This window comes from Corapipo altera, unplaced genomic scaffold (assembly GCF_003945725.1).
Source record: "Corapipo altera isolate COAL_440 unplaced genomic scaffold, ASM394572v1 59, whole genome shotgun sequence".
In the NCBI taxonomy this organism is placed as follows: Eukaryota; Metazoa; Chordata; class Aves; order Passeriformes; family Pipridae; genus Corapipo; species Corapipo altera.
The window spans coordinates 1,078,503-1,103,766 of NW_020884917.1; the positions used below are offsets into that span (position 1 = coordinate 1,078,503).

General features: G+C 38.6%; 1 protein-coding gene across 5 annotated transcripts in view; it reads right to left on the reverse strand.

The window, feature by feature from the left end:
- FBXL2 (F-box and leucine rich repeat protein 2) overlaps positions 1-25,264 on the reverse strand; it is a 57,032-nt gene that overhangs the window by 27,651 nt on the left and 4,117 nt on the right. For 3 of the 5 annotated variants that reach the window (XM_027655844.1, XM_027655843.1, XM_027655848.1), the window contains one exon: positions 10,062-10,123. In XM_027655844.1, coding sequence (XP_027511645.1) covers positions 10,062-10,123 — 62 coding nt within the window. Of the gene's footprint in view, positions 1-10,061; positions 10,124-15,386; positions 15,491-24,853; positions 24,907-25,264 lie in introns of those variants that run through there. The other 2 variants (XM_027655845.1, XM_027655846.1) reach the window with 2 other exon arrangements.

A 25,264-nucleotide genomic window follows, 5' to 3' on the forward strand; every position in this document is an offset into this window, starting at 1 on the left:
TCTTTAATTCCTATTTTAACAATCTTTTTACTTTAGTTCTTTAAATCTCCTTTTCACTGCACATTATTTTTTCAGTATGTTTTCAAAGCCACTTCAGGCCACTGTAACAGCCTTTGTGACACAGCATCAAAGAAGAATCTTACAGTATCTTGTCCATTTCATCATCACACCCTGTTCTTGAAGTGCACAGTCCAGACCACAGCTCTTTTTGTAGCATTCTTTAGTCCAGTATATCTATCCATGCAAAATTATTCTGTAAAATTAATATTGTTTGAACACAGCCCAATTTATCACGTTATTGCCATGTTGTTGCCATGTCTTCATACGGGAAAACCATTACACTTGTTTTTGTGTCACCTATAACTTAATCCCCTTGAAACACATTGATATATTGCACATATACTGTTAACTTTTAAAATAAAAACATCAAATGTTAAAAGTCAAATGCCTAAGTAGAAATGTGTAATTTTGGTTGGTAAAGCCAACCCATTGTTTAATCTCAAAGAATGATATTGTCCAAGGACTTATTTTCCAGAAAACCACAACAACTGTCATATTCCTCTCTCTCAATTTTCCATCAAATAAATCTGTGGTGAATTTTCCAAAGCACACAGAATAGGAGGCTGAGATTTCTGGTCATCTATCTCTTGCCTACAGATGCTGCAGTCAGGATTCATATCCTTCTAGTATTCTGGAATTTTCTTGATACCCAAGATTCACCAAAACTCAGCGTAAGAGGGTCACAGACCTTCTTGAGACATTTTCACTGCAACTTTTATGGTCCCACTAAGCAGAAGTGATGATCTAAGTGATGATTCCTATCATCCCATGTATTTCCACATGTGCTTCATTATTCCCTCTGCTATAAACAGATTGTCCAATGTCTTTCCAAACACAGAGATGGCTAAGTCCTAATATTTTGTTTCCCTCCCCAAAGAGGCACAGAGAGAAACACCTATTTCTCAAAACCCCAACACTGCACAGTGTACCTCCTACAGAGAGAGAAATCGAATTGTACAAGAGTCAAACTGCTTCTCTTTTGCCTTTGTAAGGCCTCTCCAAACTTGATCACAGGAGAAATAAGCTTTTGAACTAATGGCCTGGCAATTATTCATTTTAAGTATTTTGATACAATGCCATATGGATTGATAAAAAGTGGATAACAGAATGCAAACAATAAGTACCACACACACATACTTGCCTTCCTAGAATTTTTGGCCCAACCCCCAAAATTTGGTATGACAGAAACATCTGGTAATTTGTAAAAATCTTCAACAATAACGTAAGTTATGGTTTTGTTTAATAAATGACTTATGAATGGAATTCCCTTTCAGAACTTCTATTTTCCATGCTGTTTAAATTTATAGTGGTTTTGCATGCAAAGAATGGCAGCAAATTTTATCAAAATGAAAACCAAAGTAACCAGGATGAGAAATGCCTCATCGAAGACATCAATCAACCAGATAATCTGCTTAGAAGATCCTTTCAACTTTACCACACTATCCAGTTGTTATAAAACATGCACACAACAAATCTGTTATGTCCTCCCCATTTTAGACTACAAATTTCTTACTGATTTGTACAATTCCTTGCATAGTAAATCTGCTCTCATTAAAGTCTTTCACATGCAGTATGGAAGAGAAAAGCCTACGTACATGGAAAACTATCACAGAAAGACAAAGTACAGCTTTCACAGATCTGATTTTCCTCTTTTTACAGGTTTTTCTCAGAATTTTCTGCAAGAATGCCCAAGTGACAGGGGAAAAGGGCATCAGCCACTCACAGTTCATGTTTGAACTAATAATGTTTGAATATACACAGTGGCAAAGTCTCATAACCACCACAGAAGTCTTGTCATATTCAGTAAATACAAAACACATTTACAATTCTTTACATGTGGAAGTTTTCTCTTCACCCTTTGTCCCCCACTTTACTAAACATCCTACTGAGGTATGAGACATTTCACTGATAAGTGTAGTCCAGCAGTATGTACAAACACTAGAATAAAAATATGCAGACTAGAAACCACACAGATAAGCTAAATAATTCATATCCATAATCCATAAAAGTAGAATCTTTCACGAATAATAAATTATATAAATAAATTCATATCTATGTGATTACATTAACAATGCTAATGTTGGTTTACTTCTAAACTTCAACAACTTTGCAGTTAAGTCCTGTAATACCTTATTCAAAAAAAAGGCAAAATAACACTTGCCCTGGAAACATAAATAGCGAGGCATATTTAAATCTTAAGGAATCTGACTATTTTCTATTTTAAGAAAAAAACAACTATCTTTTAGCTCATTTCTGTCAGGCCTGTTTTCAGCAGTGTGTTACAAAAGGCTGACAAATGCCAGTTGCTACATGAAACACACATGCACTGACTCATCTAATGCTTGACCTTTCAGGTCAACTATTAAAACGAATCCCTTTTCACTAGAGAGGAGCTATTTTGTAAAGTAAAGCACTTAAACTGGAAACTCTGCTAGATGCTCCAAAACTCTCCAGTAACTTAACCCTGCAGTTTCCACTTGTAAACTACTCAGGTCTTTCTCGGCTGATGTACATCACAAGCATTCAATAACAAACATGGCACAAAAAACCCATTTCTTTACAAGCCAAACCTCCTTTTCTGTTGCCAAGATGCTTATTGCTACACAACTCTTGCACAAAAGTATCAGCAATTGCAAAATAACAGGCTGACTACAGGATGCCTGATATCTATTTTCAGTTGAAACAGAAATCAGCTTTTTCTACAAATAATCAGCTTTGCTGGATTGATTTTATAGAGGGCAGCATCTAACTTTTTATGGCCCACACATTACTTGCAATACAAGTAACACATTATTTTTAAAAAAATTTTACTTATTTGTAAAGTATGACCATGTGTAACACAATAGCAACATCTTCAGTAACTAAAACAAAATGACCAACGATAAACTCAAGAAAGGTCAGTTCTGTTTAATTTTCCAGCCTCAGCTAGTCTATAATTTTTTAATATAAAGGTCATTTTTATGAAGTGATTTTATGCAGTATAAATTTGCAACTATAGCACATCTTCCTAAATAAAAGCAGTTAGCCTAATGATTACTTCAGAGTGGTTTAATTTGCAGCCCACAGTCCCAATCCAACCTGCTGGCCATTCCAACTATCCCATGGTCTACTTTTATCCACAAGGGAAGGGATTATAATTTGGGCACCAAACAGCCAAAAATCAACTATATCCACGCTGCACTAGGTAAAGATGTAGGCAAATTACACAGTGCACTCGTGACATGAAGCCTAGGGATGCTCCATAAACCATGACTACTACTGCATACTTTGGTCAGTCACTGGAGTAGGATTCGTTAGACCTGATCCAACCTGCTACTGGCCTTGAACAAAAGATTTCTATTCCTGATGCCTGTGCCTGCATCATGAACACACAGATAATAAAGCTCACCTCTTCTGTAAATACTTCACGAGTTACAGACAAAAAAGGTCTAATTATTTTTATATGTAGTACTGTTATTTAAACTGTCTAGCAACAATATTTAAAAAAAAATAATTTTTTTATAGAAAGTAGAAGTATCTTTTGATTGCCTTTTTGCTTTGATGGCACTTTTCACACAGAAATGAGGAAGAACATTTCCCCCTCTGCCTCCCAAAGCTCCATATAAAAAGCAGACTTCCTTATATCACTGATCCTTTTGAACATTTAGTTTTGATAATTAACAAATTAAGAAACTGAGTTTAAATAAAACTCCAGTTTAAAGGTAAACAAAGCTCTAAACGGAATTAAGTCTTCATTAAATAAGAGATTCTAAAGAGGGGCTTAACAGCAAAGAAAAGAAAAACAAAATGAAACAAAATAAATGGTAAAGTATGATTCCAAGAGGTGTATAAGTCATTGGTATATCCCCTTTAGCTGTTACTCCTACTTCAAATGCTTATTTACTTTTGTTTGTTCCCCTGTGACTAATCCTTTGTCACAAGCATGTTCTTACTGAGAGATAATACCTGTACTTGAACCAAGTAATACTGAAGCACTCCATTTATAAGGAAGTCCCAATTGTTCAGGCAGAAACATTAAAGAAAGTATTTCCTTCACAAAATTCACAAATCTTACTCAGTACCTTGACACAAAAAAACCCCTTTCATTTCCAAATCTTCACTTCTTCATTAACACAGTATACAAGAGCGTTAGTGTGTAATTTTCTGCTCCTAGTTCTTTGAGCCCCTCATTCACATTTTAATGGGAATTCCATCTGAAATATCTTTGCCCAAAACATTCAGTTTTAAGCTTCTCTTGCAGTTGTTTGTGAACAAAAACAAATCACTTAAACATATTAAATAGAGGATGGCAGCTACCTACTCCAATTTCAAAAGGCCAAACTGAATTGTACACATAATCATTTGCAAATGTTTAGCATCTCATCCAAAGAAGCCAGAAAATGTGTACAAAGTGCCGACTGGTGAGGCAAAGAACTGAAAAATATAAACTTGCATCTGGAACTGATCTTGGTAAGAATTTCATAAGCAGACAAACAATACATGTAGCAGTGTAAAAAATAGGTCGAGACCTTTCTCAACATTCTGAAGGGGGTATGCTGACCACCGAGCTATTGATTGAGTCTTTAGTTTCCTCAAACAGAGTCCAAGTTCTGTCCTGAATATGAAGTAAATCACTGGAAAGTTTTAAAACCCATTCCATCATCAGAATAAGTGGAATTTTTCCTAACCAAAGCTGATTAATCAGAAAGGAGTGACTTGTTGCATTCTCAGTGTATATTGGAAGTTAGATATACCACCTTGAAGGCTGAAAATACAGAGAAACTAAAAGACTATACATTTTAACATCAGGTAGATCATGTTAAAACAAGTGAAAATATTATCGATAGTGTGATACTACTTTTCAATTGCTGCCAAAGCACATAAGGATTCTGAAAGCATCCAGTAAGTCCTAAAATAATTATAATTCTGTAGTTTCCCTGGCTAAAGATCAAAATATTTAACTAATTTTCAAAGGCTTTATCATAGGCCTGTACCCATGGCTCATTTGGATCACTTGCTCAGTTGATTTTCCGATCACTGTTTTGGAGGTAAGGACCACTGGAAATGAGTATATGACTCCATAGGAGTGAGTCAGGTTTTGATATTATGCTGTCATCAGTCCCATTGTTTCTGCTTACTTCCTGTCAACATTAGTCTCCATATTTCCAGTTAACAAACCTCTAAAGGAGTTTTCTATATTGAACAGTGTGAATTAGGGCTGCTCTACACTAATTCTTTGGATAGATGTACTTCAGGCATGCTAAATTAAAAGACTTACTTAATAAAAATTACTTGTATGAGGCACTACTAGAATTTGCTTTTACAGAAACCACAGATTTGCTTAAGTACACGGAGAAGAAGTTTTACTTTCATAAGCAATTCCTACACAATCAATTAGGTTCCTAATTTGTATAACTGCAGCTTATACACTTGTACCAATTTAGCTGGTTTTAATTCTACATAGCTACATTGTAATTGCTTGGCCGACTACTATAGAAGACTTTTAAGACATGAAAACCAGCCTAAAATCAAAATAAAAGATTGCATGTGTATTATAAAACTGGAACGTTTCCCTGAGATTGTCAAACACTGAACAGCAGCCTCAGCTACTCAGGGTGAAATATTGCCCTGTTTAATTATACAAATCCTTGAAGTGTGGAAAATGAATCATGTCCCAGATGACAGATTTCTTTTTCTTGCCGCCTCAAAACACATCTATTGTTTGTTTGCTTACAAAATTGTTACCACCTAAGAACTGCTCCAGACAAAAGTTTGTATTTTTCAGTTCTTCGACTCACTAGTCAGTACTTTATATATTAAGATACAGCATACAGCACAGAACATTAGCAGCTAAAATACAAATGAACAAATGTTATCCTTCTACATGCCAAAAGTACTGGCTGCATTTCCATTTTCAAATGTGTATTATTACTTTTTATCAAGTACAAAAAAAAAAATAAAAATTTGAAGCTGATGGAAAGTCAGAACATTCTAATATTTATTAAATCCACTGCATTTTTTTTTTTGTTTCCAGTTATTTCCAAAATCACACTGTAACTTTAATAATCCATTGTTTTGGGGGTTTTTTTCCTCAGTAATTTACATTAAAAAAAAAAATGAGCCATTTTAAGGCTGTGACATCTTGCTGGAAAAGTTACCACTAAAGTTGTACTAGCCTGACTTGATTTCTGATTCATCTGATGATAGATATGTGTTCATGAATTTCAGACACCAATGCAAATCCACAACGAATGTCCTGTATATTCAACTGATGCTTTTCCATAAACATATGGGCTAAGAAAAAAAAATAAAGCTACAATCATCTGAAAACTTTGTCTAAATGACGATTTATAGTACCACCTCACAATTCTTACTTAAACATCATACAATTTAGCATTTAGTCAACCTTTCTCTACTTGTAATTTATAAGAGCAGAGGGGAAAGAGCATTCCTTGCCAACTGACAAACTAGTACTGCAACAGCTAACAGGGGTGACAATTTCTCCTTTAATTTGAACAATACTACAAAACAAAAGTCTTAGAAGTAGCCTATTTCTTCCACAGGAAAAAAAATTACTCCAGTATTACAAATGAAAATAAATGTCCATAAACCAGAAAAATTTACAAATTAAACACCTCCCTCTCTCTACTCCAGCTATTCCACCTCCATAAATGCATAACTGGCCCCTCCAAACAAGGGTCTTCTTCAAAACCACCACTGTCCATATAGTCAGATATTCTCTTCCTCCTCTGCCAAGTTATCTGGGTCTACTTGAGAAGGAATAAACAATCTCTGGTTTCTTATCCTTTCAAATGAGTTTCTTACCTGAGAAGCTGAGGATCTCAGCCACTTACTTACAAGTGTAGTAAATGAAATGTGCAAGACATGACACTGCCTTGAAAATCTTCCAATGTAATTCTGATTGTTAGAGTAATAATAACAATAATAATAAAAAGAACTGCAGTATAACACCAAGGTCTTAATTTGATCAACTTTAGTGTATACAACTATAACAACAAATGAGTAAATTTTAGAGCAGTAGTACTTTGTAAGTCTACCATTAGGAAAAAGTTTCTCATTTTTTGAGAAAAAAATTGGATTGTTTGTTATATTCAGATTACATAAGTTTAACTACTTGATGCAAATGAGAACAAGACCAATTCTTGCAACAGAAGAAATTGTGTTTACATTTAATTTCCAGATATTTATAACAAGTTATTAACCACTCTTCTTCCACAGGTACAATATTATGGTTTTTTTAAAAAGGGCTGTAGTGCTTTCTCACAGTGTTCATACATATCTGATACAAGCAAACAACAAACTAAGTGCATTTGATGATACTTTCAACAGTACTTAGTATTCAGTTCCAGCACTGTGAGCAATGTTTCCACTGCAACTGATTTACTCTCCTTTTAATTAAAAGGTAGACTGCTTAGTAAATAAAGGAAAAATAATTAGAATATTAATTACGCTCAATGCAGCAATATTTAATCTCTTCTGTCATAACCATAGGGCAAGACTATTTTAAAACATGTTGCAGCTCGAGCATAAACTGTTTTAGGTGTTGAAAGACTATTCAGACTCAGTCTTGCAAAAGCCTTTATGTGCAGGCACATAAATTCCCCTCTGATAAAAGCTTTAGACAGCCAGGATTGTGCCTTGAAATTTCCCTAGGTATCTACACTCTGCAGGGATGAGAACTCAGATGCATGTCCCATCTTAACACTCTCTCTAACATGCTCTTCCACTGGCCTTGTGAGCTCGTCTCTGCAGCAGTACAATTTCAAAAGGAGGTTTACAGAGCGCCTCTCCCACTCATCCCCTTCCTGTCCATTCCAAAACCTTGATGGTCAGCACAAAATTGTGGGTATAATGAAACAGGCACTTTATTCCTCTCTGGCAGGGCAGACCGAGTCCCAGCATTCCATACGAGATCATCATGTTCTTTACTGAGAAAGCTGACTGTCCCACTTCAATTTCTCAGATCATCAACTCTTCTGGCTACAGCTGCAATGCTACTTTAGTAAATCACTGTGCAATTGCAAAAAGCACACATGAGCACAAGAAATAGTTGGTTGGCTGAATCAGTTCTGTGTACGCTTGGCCTGGAATATTTTATTTTGTCGCTCCAGCCCCAGGAAGGCTTTAAACCATGCAGAAAGCTTCTTTAGACACTGCCACAACAGTTAGTGTAGTAGCAGGGACTAGCTGCACTAATTCCTCATCGGTCAAATCCATGGTAAGCCTATATATCCTTCAAGTTGCCTTGTAAGAAGTTATCTTGAACACAAAAACTAACAGCTAAGCCACTGGTCCTGCCCAATCACTTGTACACTGGGGTTTTTTCCTGCTGACTTCTTTACAATCACAGAATGGATAAGGTTGGAAGGGACCACAGTGGGTCACCTGTCCCAATCTTCCTGCTCAAACAGGGTCATCCTAGAGCACATGGCACAGGATTGTGTCCAGACGGTTCCTGAATATCTCCAGTGAGGGAGACTCCACAACCTCCCTGAGCAATCTGTTCCAGTGCTCAGTCACCTGCACAGTAAAGAAGTTCTTCCTCATATTCACATGGAACTTCCTGTGCTTCAGGTTCCACCTATTGACTACTGTCCTATTCCTTGGCACCACCAAAAAGAGCCTGGCTCCATCCTCTTGACACCCTCCCTTCAGATACCTATGGACATTGATGAGGTCCCCTGTCAGTTGTCTCTTCTTGAGGCTGCATAGGCCCAGCTCCCACAGTCTCTCCTCATAAGGGAGTCCTTACTCCAGTCCCTTAATCATCTTTGTTGCCCTCCACTGGACCTGCTCCAAGAGCTCCATGTCTCTGTTGTACTGAGGAGCCCAAAACTGGACACAGCACTCCAGATGTGGCCTCATCAGGGCTGGGCAGAGCGGTAGGATCACCTCCCTCGCCCTGCTGGCAATACTCTTCCTGCTGGCAATGCTCTTCCAGGATACCATTGGCTTTCTTGGCCTCCAGGGCGCACTGCTGGCTCATGGACAGCTTGTTGTCCACCGGGATCCCCAGGTCCTTCTCCACAGAGCTGTTTTCCAGCAGGTTAGCCCCCAGCATGTGCTGGTGCAAGGATTGTTCCTCCCCAGGTGCAGGAGGGTTTTTTTAAGAAAAAATCATCAGCTCAGTTTTAATAACACCATCACTAAAAACGGTAACTGCACCATTATAAGCAAACATTTAATTTATTTTTTCCTTTCATCTTAAAAAGTGTTACAGTGGGCTGCAAGAAAACCTATATGTAGGTATAGAAGATGGTGGTAAACTGGTTCAGTTCTAGCTCTGGAGTGGTCACATCCAATCAAGCAACAGCTCCACATTTGGCAGCTTATACTTTGCTCAAAATCAGCTTTCAACAACCTGAGGGCATGAAGACATCCATTAGTGTGTCTCAGTCATGGGCTGGACTTTTTCATCTTAGTGTTGCAGCTAACTTCACAAAGATGATCTACTCGCACACCAGCAAGCTGATAATATTTATGAAAAACTGAATGACTACAGTAAGAAAGATCCTCCTGGTGGTTTTGCTTTATATAAGACAGAGTAGCAGTAATGGTAACAGACAGTGCTTTTCATTGTGGTGACTTTTTTGGAAGATTTCAAGTGGAATTTCTATTTCATTTTGCTGTTCATGACACAGAGTGTGAACTACACTAGAGAAAGAATTATAAGCTCTTCAGACAGATAAAAAACATTGTGCAGTATGGAGGAGGTCACTACCCGGTACAGCAAAGTTTTTTGGACATTATATTTCAGTTCTTTTTCTGACATGCAAGGAAAAGATCACTATTAAATGATATGTTCCATGGTATAGTATAATTTGAACACATTAAAACAAATCAAGGCAACAAGTTCAAGAATTCCAAGAACTAAATCAGGCATGTTGCTATGTATTTCAAGAGGATTTAAGAAAGAATGAATACCATTTGATAGCCTGCAAGCCACATAAGCAATGTACAACACTCAGATTTTTACTCCTTAATACATTATGTAGAATTACCTTAACAGAAGTTCTTTGGGTAGTTTTTTGTTAATAAGGGCTTCATCATTATTTGAGAAAACCTGGAAACAGACAGAAAAAACACCATTTTAAAGACCAACAAGAAAAACATCTTTGAAAGAGGCTTTTCATCTTTTATTTAGGTGCTTAATGCTTTTAAATTACTGTTAAGGTCAAGATTTCAACATCTTAGTTGTTAATATGATAAAATTATTTCAATATTCAAAATAAGGCCACACCTCCCACATACACCCGCTCTTCCCTAGTGCTAAGATTCAACTGAACAAAAATTGTGGAGCAACTTAATAACCATGAAACAAGCAATCAGCAGCACACTTACACCACACAAAGAAGTATTTTAGGCAGTAGGGAAACCTGAAGCAATAGGAAGACACATACAAACACACTAGTTGCACAGTCCTAAAACTGGCCCATTACAGAAAACAAACTGGACACTTTCCAGTCATTCAAGTCACTCCCTATAGTGCAAATAATTTGGCCCAAATATTTGAGTATGGATAAAATATAATAACCTATAGATTTAAATAATACAGTGCCACAGATAGGATAGCAACTGCTATATAAGCAAAAGAAGTATGTCAAGACACGCTACAAGAGAAACTGAAAATACCTGTCACCCAGAACTTCATTTTATTAACATATATCCTAAGAAAAAGAAAATGGAGAGACTAAAAGAAAATGCCGAGGGGAAAAAGCAGGCAATAGCTAAGATTGTATAGGAAAATGTTTCTACAAAAGGAGAAAAGGATCAGTCAATAGTAAAATAGAAAGACTGAAAAAAGGAGATGCTGACCAGCTTTATAACTTACCGTAAATATTTAGGTTTGAGAAATTTTAGCAGAGGAACACAGCAGTAAACAAAACAACAGTGAACTGGAATTTAAGGAATGATGGCAAAGACTAGAAGATGTCAAAGCCCCAAGCAACCACTTTCCATGTAAAGAAAAGACCTTTATGGAGTTCATTTGCAGTACAAAATACCAGAAACAAAAACTAGAGAGAAGGATCCCAAATAGATAAGTTATCTGAATGCCAATAGGTAAACATGAAAATCATACAAAACAGAAACACGAAAAACAACTGGAAGGAATCTTCTCCCTTCACTAAGAATATGCTGTTCCTGACTCAAGCACTAGGGTATCATCCTTTGTTCATCCTACCATCCACACACATGACATATTTGGCAACTATTTGCTTTGTTCCTTGGTTTAAAAAAAAAAAAAACACAAACAAAAAAACCCCAAAAAAACCCCAACAAACCAAAAAAACCAAAAAACCCCAAACCACCAAGAAAAAAGGAAGCGCAAAAAGAAGTGGTTCTGTAAGAAGGTCCATCAAAGCAAAGAATGAAAAAGAAGGCAAATATAAGCTTGGCTCTGTCTTCATAAAAGAAGGGAGAGAGCAGAAAGTACATATCTGGAAATTTTGAAAATATCTCCCTCAAAAATACTATTAGATTTGAATACTTCAACTTCCTTCTGGCCACTGCCATGAACTCCTTTTCTCTTCCAGTGCATCCTAGGCTGATTCCAGGTCTACCTGCATTCTACTGTTTCAATTTTGACACAGATTTCTTCACTCACTACCTCTGCGCACAGTTATCCACATATCTAAGAATAATAAACTGTCAACTTTTAATAGGACTGAGAAGTTTAATCAAGCTTCCTTTTCTGGGAACTGGAGTAGCACGGTTATTCACTAAGAACTACAGACATTGTGAGCATAAAACAACCATGCATATATATGTCAATAGGACAATTCCAGTTCCTTCAGAAGAGAGGCGATGGCTTTAAGCAGTTCCACATGGCTGACCACAGGTTAAGCTTTGCTCTGGTTGTGCTTTATATCCAACATCCGTTGCTGTTGATATTTTCAGCCTTTGGGCTGAAATACACCATGTACATCAACACTGTTTTTAGAACTGGTTGACTGCTTCTGAGTTTGGCAACTGATAGGTTTATGAACTAATTGCATCATGCCATTTTAATGTTACATGCTACTCACAGTTAGCAGCTTCTAGCCTGAAAACAATAGCATAAATAGGGATTTATTTTTTAAAAAAAGAATAGTCAAAACACAGGCCTAATTGTGTTTACTGCAGCACTCATTCAGAAAAAGGGGACACATAGGCCATTCTCATAGAACTTAAGCTCATTAAAGAGCAAAGTGAGGAAGTATTCTTGTGCACTACAGGTTAAAATAATAAGTTGCAAAAAAAAAATGCTACCTCTGGGAAAGCACACAAGATTTGTGGTAAAACAGACAAGTAAACTTAGATCTCATTAATTCTGGTTCAGAATCTGAACATTCAGTATCACAGACTATGAAAAATCCTCTTAATTATTTTGCAGTTGCAGATAATTCTTCAAAAGTTACATCATCTAGCATACACTTTCCACATATATTTTTAAATAAAGCTACTTTGTGGACTGCTATTAGTTTACATGTGTGCCCTCACTTTGCCTGTATAAAAGTTGTTATTATCCAGTTTTTCTTTACACCATAGATTCTCATATATATCTCATATGGAGATACATATAAATATGCTCACTGTGTGAGGGTAACACAACATTAAGTTGGTAAGGTATGAGGCAAATTACTATTTAACACAAAGAGCTATGATGTGTGCTCAAGTCTTTAGAGTATTTCCAACTACTCATCAGCTCCTGCATTAAAAAGTCAAATCGCTACAAATCATAGCACAGTTTTTTGGGAACAGTAAGTATTTTTCTACTCAGGTCAAGCTGAAATGTACAACCAAAGCTAAACATACAATCAAACTGGCAACTCTTATGGGAAAAAGACTTATTATAATCTTTATGTAAGATGATAAATCTAAAGTTCAAGTTGGACAGACAAATTATTTTAAATACATGACATATCTGACCAATATGGTTCATTTAGGAATCCCAGTTAAAATTGGAAAAAAATGCAGCTTTTACTACATACTACAAGTGTGTCATGTGTTCAGCCCCACAAAGTACCACACCTACTACACAAGTCACAGATGAGGCCACAAACAGATTCAAAGCTGTTTTCCCTCAGACAGTAACTTTTATGTGTTCTTGTACACGTTAGCTACAATTCTCGTATCATAAAAGATTATTTTTGTGGAATAAATACATTTAGAAAAATGAAGGTGTCTCTTTATAGTACTCTTTTACTCTGTGCAAGTTTATTAGCCTCTAGAGACACATTGCATTTGCATCTCAGAGGAAGCAAGAGGCTTCTTTAAAGGCTCTTCAATACGTTTTCCCCGAATGGAGAACAGACACGGGACAACTGAGGCAGTCATCTTCTAGATGAACACTTGTAATGTGATTTTTAATGCATGCAAGCAGAGAGAAAAGACAGAGAGTGCCAACAGGATAATATATTTATTCTTTGAACAGTTCCTGATAATTTAAAACTTCCGTTAATGAAACAAATACCCTAGTACGTTCATGTATCACTTCTCTGAAGAAAACAGTGCTGTCAATTTTTACTTCATTTTTATTACATAACCTCTAGTTTTCTGTTTATTAAAAAAAAAAAAAATCCACCAAAAACAATCAGTCAAGGAAGTGTTCAATCACTGTAAAAAATATTCTAGTATTCTTGTCAAATATAATTTATTTTTCTTCAGTTACAGACGGTACTGACAATGACATGCCCTCAAAATACCTGCACAATAATCCAAAACAGCAATTAAGAATACCCTGAATGTAGAAAGAATATTTCTTCTCTCTTTGCTTTTGCATTTCGTAGCAAGTTTGACTGTGTTAATGACAGGGTATCTCAAACTCTAGAATAAAGTGTGGGTTTAACTGTATAAAATGTAAACATAAGAAGAAATACAGAAGACCTCTACATTCATAAAGGAATTGCGAGAACAAACAAAACAAAACCCAAAAGAGAAAATTCTAGTTGCTTATTCCTTGAATCTTGAGCCATTTCTTACATTACTTGACTGACCTCTCTTGGTAGTATCTTCACTGTTCTTTTGAAAGATTGGTTATAATGAGCTAAAAAGGCAGTATTTTCTTGAAAAATTACCTGATACTTTTTACACTAAATTTCTTCAGCAACTACACTTTTAAAAAATTTCTTTATTATATAAATAAAGTATCCATTTGTGTAAATCTGTCAAACACAAAAAGAATAATCTCCCTATTTTCCTTCCCCTTTCATGTTATTAAACATACTAATTGCCACTAGTCCTAAAACATAACTCCTTGGTACCCCACAGTTAGCTTGCCACCATTGAAAGCAACACGTATTAATCTCTTCTGGTCTAACAGTTAGTGATAAAGGTCTTCTGTTTCCATGAAAATTAGTGCTATGAAGAAATCTTTTCTGATAGAGTTATTTCAAGATCAAAATAAGGTTATACTATTAATTTTGGTGATAGTCCTTATGTTTTTTTAAGGATGCAATTTCAGTTGTCATTCAGTCCTCTACTGAAGAGGACTATTTTCTTTACAGATGAAACAGTTTTGCTAGCAGCTCATCCATCATGGCTCACTTCCACAGAGATATTTATGTATCTAATTTCCACTGAAATCAGAGTAGATAAGGACTTTCAACCTGTCAACTTTTCAAATCAAAAGTTATTAAAAACCCAGACGCTCAAAAATAGCCTTGCTTAGTAGCACGCTAAAGGAATTATGGGCAAAAGTAGATTTGGGAAAGACGGAAGATGAACTGTGAAAGACTCTAAAGAGCATCAACAAAAAGAGAAGACATATATACTGAAAACAAAGCTGAAGTATTTATCAAGTCAGGAAAAAAACCCAACGTTGGGTCATTTTGACCAAAGGAGACAGTAGGTTAGAATTAAATCCATGTATTTCCCCTCCATGGTTGACAGAGCACATATCCCAGTTAAATTGTAAATATTGCCATATGTATAAAGCATCAAGTCTCTCAGGTTTTCACTGGCAAGAACAGCATTTATTAAGTATTATTTATGCAGTACTAGACATGGTAAAAACAAGATGTTTCAAAGGAAAATCCTGACAAAATAAAAGTTTTATTCAGTTCCCCTGATGCGCAGATTTTTGTTGACAAACACAAAAGCCAGGAGCCTGCTGCACCTCTCCTCTTCAGTGGAGACACATAATTGTTGCCGGAGCAATTTTCCCTTCACTGACCTACTGAAATTGTCTGCTGCTATAGTGGCAGGAAAGGCAGCAGATCAGCTTTGCTACCCAGAGCAGCTCATGAGCAAGCTAAAGTAATGAATGGCATCCTAAAAAGCTCTCTATTTAAATGCACCAGAAAAATGGAGGAGGAAGAAGAAAAGAGAAAACAGTGTTCCTTTACCATAAATTTCAGATTATCTCACATGTTACACTACAGCATAAGTGTTCTCTAATGCTCAGAGAATTGCTGCTCGATGATGCTTCCTCCAGAAATGTACAATCAATGCATCAGACAGGCAGAACCATTTAACACCATGCAAGTGGCAAAACGTAACCGTATCCAAGCAACAAAGGGAGCGTTAGACAGGATATGCATTGCCAACAGAACTGAAATAAGTGATATGGAAGACACAACAGCTGATGGCACAGCACTGGTGCTAAATTAGAACCCATGGTAAAGCTTTCTGTACAATCAATAAAAATTTTGACACGCCAAAGTGAACCTTGAAATGCAATCCCATCTTGAATAAAGCTTGCATACAGCAGAGACAGACTGGTAAAGTCTTTTATTTCAACAAACAGACACTGTGTACCCTCCAGGCTCTCATTCCTGTACTCCAGCTGCTCACCCTGCTCTGGCTTTGACTTTGTGCACTTCAAAATCCCACCCATCCCGGTCTGTTGTGGTCACTAACCTTTTTTTCCCTTTGGACACTCCCTACTAGAGCCCAGGGCATGGTCTTCAGTAGACTTACAGCTTTCTCCTTGCTGCCAGATACCCAACGGATCTTTAGCACTGGTCTTTCCTTGGGATATTTTCTCTTCCAACACTGTGACAAATTGACTGATCAAAAGCAACACCTCCTATCAAATATTTCTGTTCTCATTGTGCTGGTCATCTTAAACAATTAAGGCTCACCTCCAGAAACAAGATCAAATACACCTGAGAATATCTCTCTGTCTTTCCATAATGCCTTCCAATGACTTAGGGCTGCTTATAAGGGCTACAATGCTTTTAAAGTTTCCCCCAGAATAAGTGCTGCCCAATATAAAACCTTCCAGACAGAGGCAGCTGGCCACACTGCCCACTTTGCTGCTTGATTTTCTTCCAGAAGAGGCATCATTCTTATTTTGCCAGCACTGGTACTCATACCACATCATTCTCATATTACTGGAGGGCATCAGCCTGGCTCTGCAAGGCCCTGCTCTCAATGGGTGAAAGATCAAGGTCATTTGTGAGCTGATGTCCACAGCTGCACAACTCCACCTTGAGGTCTTTGGCTGTCCCAACTCAACTGCCTCCTAGTGCAGAGCAGAAGGTGCTTGGAGGTTGCCTTTCCTGCTGCCTCAAGCACATCAGCTCATCCTCAGCTGATCAACTAGCTCACATCACCCTTTCCTGTGTGTTTTTCAGAAGACCAGCTACATATTTGTAAATCACCAATCCAGCCTTTTAAAGACTAGTGTGATGGTTCCTACTTTTGCATGTTAAAAATTATGAAGGGGAAATCCAATGGTTAGCAGAATTATTGATTGACCTAATTACTTGCAAGCCCAAAATTCAGTTGAAAGATAACATTTTATCAATACTTGCTATCATGTAACTAATGTTCGGTAGCCTGCATGACAGAAAACACTATGTTCAATCCAATACCTCACCAAAAGAAACTGGCATTACACTACTATTTGCAAAAAAGCTTTGCAAGTTCTGCTTCCCCCACGTTGCTCTGAGATAGGCACTACATGGAAAACTAACCTTTCAGGTTATGATCCACCGAGCTCACACTTTGCCTTTTAAGGCATCTTGTTCTAACCACTACCGGAGATGGCAAAACAAACCTGAACCACGTGGAAAAATAAACTACTCCTTACCTAATCTTCCATGACTAGAGACTGGTTCCGATCAGGAGAGGAAAAAAAAACAAATCCAACTACTACCATTTAAACAGTAAGAAATTTGGAAAAAGCTGTTAATTGTATCCCCATATATTCTTTAAACATACACAGAAAGACAGCTGAAAAAACAAGTCTGACAAAGTTTTATCCTCATCATCTGTTAGTCACATACTGATTGGCAAACCTTTTCTTGTTTGCTTTCCTTAAAAAAGAATTGATGACTGAATATTTCCTTTTTCAGATAATTATCCATTATTCCTCTTTTAAGGTTATTCTCTCCCAAACAGAAACAGTACATGATGATGCACTTAGATATCTTTCCTAAAAAATAAATAAAAAATAAAGCATTCAATTAACAGTCCAATCTACAAATCACTTTTAAGTGGAACATGGGGAAACCCATATCATCTACTTTATGGGCTTGGACACCAACAGACCCATGGCAGAAAATTAAAATCAAACAGAAGAAGCAGTTGTTCCCTGTAGCCCATCACAAGGCTGATCGTGCATCATACAGATTCTGTACTTCTTGACCAGCTAAACGACAAATCTCTCCTTAAGCATCAAGCAGAGTCTCAAATGCAATTTGCAAAAGCCTAAGTTCTAAACACTTGAGAAAGGTACTTTCCTTTGACCACTCAAGCAACTTTGAGACTCTACACAGACACACTGAAACAGAATCTAAGGCAGCTTCCATCACAACATCCACAAGGACTGTGTGCTCAAATTACAATTTGTGTAATCCCCAAAATAATTCATTTGGTGTCACACAGTCTTGTAAAATCATGCTATAAATACACATTCTCAAAGCACTCAGAGCATGATACATTTCTGGAAAAAAAAAAAAAAGCAGTCTGAGAGAAAAGTTATTGTCCGCTCATTTTAATGTAGCAATATTTGGTTAGGGATAGCCATTCAGTCTCAGCCATTCAAATTTAGTCCACACCACAGACTCATCAGAGCCCTTAGGAGAACATCTTTCAAAACTCCTCTGAATCACAACTTCTTCATGTAGCTGTTTTTACTGACATACATATGGCTAAGTTTTATTCCCAGTCTCCAATATCAGCATACAAACTAAAAGGCTGATGGCACGACAACAGAGACCTGAAATCCTCCCAGAGTGTTCACATGGAGATTCTTCTGCAGGTCCATTTCCCCAGGAGTTTGCACTGTTCTAATTTGAACTGACAAGAGTCCTCCCTCCAGTCACGCAATCCCACACCCAGAAAGGCTATTCTTATTATTGTACTTAACTCAACAGGAGCACCACAGACATGGTGTTTGTTCTTAGACAACTGCAAGAGAAGTGTAGGAATAGAACAAAGGTCTCTGTGTAACCTTTGCTGACCTCACCAAGGCTTTCGATACTGTGAGCAGAAAAGGTCTATGGCAGATTTTGGAACGTTTAGGTTGTCCCCCCAAGTTCTTTAAAATGATCATCTCACTCCATGAGGATCAGCACGGCCAAGTCAGATATGGCAATGTACTTTCTGAGCCCTTTCTAATAACTAATGCTGTGAAACAAGACTGTGTTCTTGCACCAACTCTATTCACAGTCTTTTTCAGCATGATGCTCCAAAGGGCCACTGCAGACCTCGATGATCAGGACGGTATCTACATTCAATATCGTACTGACGGAAGCCTTTTCAACCTAAGGCAACTGAAGGCCCACTCTAAGACCTTAAATCATTTTGTCCAGGAGCTGCTTTATGCTGATGACGCCGCCCTTGTCACCCACACAGAAGCAGCTCTGCAGCGTTTAACATCCTGCTTTGGAGATGCTGCTGAGCTCTTTGGGCTGGAAGTCAGCTTAAAGAAGACAGAAGTTCTCCATCAACCAGCACCTCAGGAAGTCTTCCATCATCCCCACATCACCATTGGCGAATCAGTGCTCAAATTAGTCCAGCAGTTTAATTAGCTAGGTAGCCTTATCTCCTCAGATGGTAAAATTGATGGAGAGACAGACAACAGGTTAGCAAAGGCATACAGTGCCTTTGGAAAGCTTCATAAAAGAGTTTGGCGAAATAAACACTCGAAGAAAAGTACCAAGATCAGTGTTTACAGAGCCATAGTGTTGTCTACTCTCTTATATGGATCCGAATCATGAGTCATCTACCACCACCACCTGCGACTCCTAGAACGCTTCCATCAAAGCTGCCTCCGTACAATCCTTAACATCCACTGGTCAGATTATGTGATCAATACATCTGTTCTAGAACAAGCAGCAATCACAAGTATTGAGGCCATGTTAATGAGAACACAGCTGCGTTGGGCAGGACACGTCTCCAGGATGAAGGACCACCGCCTCCCTAAGATCCTGCTCTATGGTGAACTTGCCACTGGCTGCCGCATGAGAGGAGCCCCGAAGAGGAGATACAAGGACTCCCTGAAACAACATCTCAGCCTTGGCCATATTGATCAACATAACTGGTCTACTCTGGCCTCCAGTTGGGAGGTCTGGAGACACACCACCTATAACGCTGCTGATGCCTTTGAGAAAGCACACAGGATCACTCTCGAGGAGAAAAGATAATGCAGAAAGATTTGTGCCTTGCAGAATATACCACCTAAGGAGTCTTTCTGCTGTGCCATTTGCAGCCAGATGTGCCTATCTTGTATTGGCCTTTTCAGCCACCAGCGTGCTTGTAACAAACATGGGTAGAGCCCTTCCCAAATCTTCGTTCGCGAAGCCCAGCCATGATGATGATGATTACTTAACTCAAACTGTAAATGAAATTACAGCTTAAGTAGTGACTGTATGGTTGAAATAGAATCCCTTCTTCTAAACACCTGTGAAACAGAAATTTTGAGTACCAATATCCCCCCCCACATAACTGCTCTTCAAAAATATATATGAGACATAAAAGGTATAGTTCATTACAGAAATCACTCTATAGTTTCTACAAAGTCATTTCAAGGCAGTGCTTGATCTGCCTCATAAACACTATGTCAGAACTGAGGTTTTTTCCTTAGTAGTGAGCATGAAATTTTTACTATGAAGAGTAAACCTTCTCCGCAAGGCAATCTCCCTAGAGAATGAACCAGAAAAAAAAAGATGACAAAATCTACATTGTGGCTATACAAACCATATAGGTAGTGCATAATTAATACAAGCTTCCATATATGCAATGTATAATTAATAAAAACTTTCAGGTATAAGAGACAAAATTAGGTAACTCTGTGATTACAAGCAGTAATTACAATTGACTTCAAAGGAAATAGCATCATAGTAGCATTTCCAAAACATCTTTTTAAACTATTCCAAGAAAGGTAACAGGTTGAGATTAGAAGAGTAACTGGACATTCACTCAATTCTCAGTATTTGCCAAAACATATGGGTTTTGAATTTCCGCAGAAGTAAAATGACCTTGATACTTTCATTCTAGAAGTAGTTCTAAAAGCAGTTTATAATCTACAAGCACATTTAGACATTTTGCCCCTTAATATTTAGATTACTACTATGTAACATCAAGCCATGATATGGAAATGCCTTTTCTCTGTGAAGTTCTGACCTCAATTTCAACCTCTGAAGACAGACAAACTCGACATACTGGTAGAGTTTCACATTTATGTAGATTTGATGATGTTCTTGTCTCCTTGATTTGAATTTACAGAACATACTGGGTAACCATTTGAACAGCAATCAAATCCAGTGAAACCCAAAGTTCGTGTTTCCTTCTGCCTACCACGGAGAACACAGGAAAACACTGGGATAAAAAAAGAGTATACCATGAAGTGTGGCCAATATTTTAAGTGCTATAGCTTGATACCAAATTTTAAGTACTTTCGTGTGGGCTACACAGCAGCAGTTCATAGTTCCAAAAAGTCACAAATGTGCAAGTCCAGAAAAGGGCATATTTCCAGTACCCCGACACAAAGATAAAAACCCAGAGGGAATCCCTCAAGAAATTGGCTGTAGTTGGTTATGTCAGCTGAGGTGCCCTGGTATCAACTATTGTTGCATCTCCATTGCCTCTCAGTACCCAAAAGAAATTATTTTACTCCATTTAAACACTCAAATTCATACTGTAATTTTGTGCGGGTGGGTTTTGTTTTGGTTGGGGATAGGAGGGAGGTCATTTGAGACAGTAAAAATCAAGCATCTTACAGATTCTGTGCTTTCTTTTCCTTGACCAGGTAAATAACAAATCCCTCCGTAAGTATCAGACACTCAAATGTAAGTTACAAAAGCCCAAGTTCAAAACACCTGAGAAAGGTACTTTGACCACCCAAGTAACTTTGAGACTGTACACAGATATACTGAAACAGAACTTAAGGCAGTTTCCACCATAACATGATTCAAAGGGAATCACAAAAATAATCCGCTTGGTTTCACAGTCTTGTGGAATGACACTATAGACACAGATTTTCAGACATTCATAGGCATTCGGACATTTCAAAAATGTAATGTAGTACATTTTTTGAAAAATTAGGTGGAGAAAAAAGTTTGATCTTCACAAACTAATTGTTCTTCAATCTCAAAAACAACTAGGTTAAACTTTGAGAGACATACAAGTAATTTCTTGATCCAGAAAAAAAAAACTGAATTAACAGAGGAGATACCAGTATGCTGTGAATTTTAGGTCCATCACTATACTCTTTTAATGCCTTATGCATATGTTTTTCTGTTGTAACAACACACAAAGGTTTCCTGCATTTTAAAGAATGCAAATCTGGTTTTCCCCATTTAGAAGTTACTCTGTGTTTACAATCTTCCTTCTCAGAAGTTTTACAAACAATTAGAATATCCCACTCCATGTTAAAAGTTCAAGTGGGAAAGTTGTTTTGTAAAAGCTTACGCAGACAGCCGGACTCCAATCCTATCACGTTCAAATCATGTCCTCCAAAATGCACAGTCAAGTATGATCAGAAATTGTAACAGTTCTTGCATTGTGCTAAAACATACGGGCGGTGGGGGGGAAGAAAAAAGAAATCTATGGAGAATATGGATCACCTTCCTAAAAAGATTATTAGAAAGAATGCAAGTCACATTGTGGCTATTGTTTAAACTATCTCAAGGGAGAACTCTTCGGTGTCAAAGTTTCATCTGGTTTTGTCCTACTTAGCATATCCCATTTATGCACATTTCTAATTCAGTAGAGAGACTACCAGAATTACCACATCAGTTGATAACAACTTACATTAAATTAATGCAGTTATTCTGACTTCTAATTGACGAAACAGCTGAAGTACTGTTAATGTGTAGCCTTCTGCTGGGATTCAGATCAATATTGTCACAGGGCCAAGATTAGTACTACTTTTCTACACTAACCTAAAAATAGTTGCCATGCTTCAGTGAAACCTGACTTTTATTTGAAACTTTGCACATCTGCTAGCCCCATGTTATCCCTAATTTTAACTAAGATGACTAAATATTCCAGTGTGTTGTCAAAATAATCAAGCAATAAGCTAATAGTCCTTCTGATTTTTAGGAGCACTGATATTTTCTGTACTAAAAAGTCTGGCTCAAAATTAATTCCATGAAGCAATGAAGAATTAAGAGGGAAAGAACAACCTGAACAGGACTAACCCTGTAAGACGGAGCAATTCAAATATAAGCAGGGATATATAAATAATAAAATGTTTGAAAAATATGCAAAGAATAACAAAAATGGTGCTTTTTCATCCTTTTTTATCAGCTCTCAAGTGCAAGGAGTTGCCCAATATAAGAATCTGCATAGCAGTAAGGTTTATCTGGTATAATTTCTGAGATACTACCTGTGCAGTTATAGCAACAATTCAGTGCTGCTTTGCAGATTCCATGTCTGCTGAGTTTAGACTGCTAAAAATATCTAATTGGGAATGTCAAAATGGACCACAAAGGAAAACTTCATGTCTGAGGTCTTGTAAATGGAAAATATTTACTTACAGAATCAGAGAATCATTAAGGTTGGAAAACACCTCCAAGTTCATAGAGTCCCACCTTTGACCGAACATCACCATAACTAAGCCATAGCATCAAGTGCCATGTCCTGTAGTTTCTTGAACACTTCCAGGGGTGGTGACTTCACCATCTCCCTGGGAAGCTTGTTCCACTGCTTGACAACCCTTTAAGTGAAGAAATTCTTCCTGATGCCCAACCTGAACCTCCCATGGCACAGTTCATTGACATTTGCTGAGTTGCTTTTTCAGACTGTTATCTTTAAGTTTAGAACATGAGATAAATCCATTTTATTCAACTAACTGCCAAGATACTGCATCTTCTCAAATGTGGAAAAAGATGTGTGATGGAATACTGATACGAAGCAGGACATGTCATTAAGTCACATCATAATCACTTCACCAATACTGCACCATCCACAGTCTCATTTACTTACGTTTACTCCTCCTTGTAGCAACAGATGCATCCTAAAAGCTTTGCAAACCATACCCAACATGATTCTACATAGAAGCCTACTGCAATCATACACAGTCTATCCATATTTTTATTCCATCTCACATCGTAGCTTTCAAGGTTGCTTTGTTTAGGTTCAAAACATATAGGCTAGAATTGGGAAGGAAAAGAAGGCGAAGCGTAGAGGAAGAAAGAGGAGGTTCATGAACAAGCCTTCATGCAAAGGAATAGGTTACACCACCACAGGAATATGGTTCTTCCCTTTGTGTGGTTGAGCACTCCCTCCCCCTTCCCAGAACTTGATATAGGAAACCTACTATCATTACACATACATAAATATACACATAAAGTGATTTTGTGCCTTAAAATAATTATGCATTTCTCCAAGCGTGAAAGGCCAGCAACTGTGCCTTCTTCATGCATCACTGAGAAACAATGAGGCATCAGACAATTAAGTTATAATTGAAAACAGGGATCGTACCAATTACACCTTTCCGAACATGCTGTGCCTGTCCCTACACACTCCCCCTTACATGCCTTGTCATCTTCCTTGCACAAACATCCTGATGCATCTCTCCCCTGCCTCTCACTGTGATACTATTCTGTATCACATCCCCACACGTTCTCCCCACAGAGCAAACCACAATCACTCTCCCTGCTTCACTGCACCCTGCACACATGTGTGCTCCATGTCACGCCATCCCTAGATACAGGTGCAACAAACCTTGTGCCCACAAACACACATACCACATTTCTGTCATAAATGCATCTGTGCACACACATCAAAACATCACAGCTATGCACACTCACACATACAAGCCACTGCCACTCCATACACGCAGAATACCATACCCTCTATCTGCTACGTACATATAAAAGTACAGATAATCCTTGCCACACCCACAGCATACATGCCTTTAAAAATATCCACAGATTATGCCACACCCAATATTCACTCTATATACACGCAGGCACAAGCCCATGCCAGACAGCAGCGTGCAGACACAACTACACACACACGCGATGCCATGTCATGGCCCTGCACACAATGTCACATCCCTGCTACAACACAAACACACACATATCCGAAGCCCAAATCGCAGCAGGCGCACACGCGCTGACAGAGGCATAACATTACGCTCGTGTCCTACTGTGTATCTGCTACATACACACATCCCAGGCCACACCCTGGCTCGAGGCACATGTATAAGCACATAGCTCAGCGCCCAAACCCTGCGCATCCACACCGTGACATCCCGCCCCTGCCCTGTGCACCGACACACGCCTTCGCCCCCTCCCTACTTCACAAGGGGCACGACACACCTCCATCCCTGCCCAGCCGCTTCGCACACCCACACGAACACACACCATCCCTCCCGTGCTATCCGGGGGGGGGGCAACACGCCGCGCCACACCTGACCCGCTCCGCACACCAGGCAGAGCCCTGCCATGGCTGCTCCGGCGCTGCACTGGGAGGAGGCGAAGGCGCCCGTCACACCTCGCCACTGCCACAGCGAGGGACAGCGCGGCCCCACCTGCCTCGGACTGACTGACTGACTGAGTGACTGACAGACAGACAGACAGGCAGACAGACACTCCGCTTTCCCCACCGCCACAGCGGGCGTGGGCACAGCCCCGCTCCGGCCCGCACGCCCAGCGCCGCATCCGCACCCATACGGTGCCCGCGCCCCGCGCTCCCCCGGCCACCACCCTCCCTCCCTCCCTCCCCTCCGGTGGCGCCGCCCGCACGGCCCCGGGGCCGCCCCGCACGGCCCGGCCGGCGCTCGCTCCCCGCCCCGGGTCGCCCGAGCGGCCGGGCCAGCCCC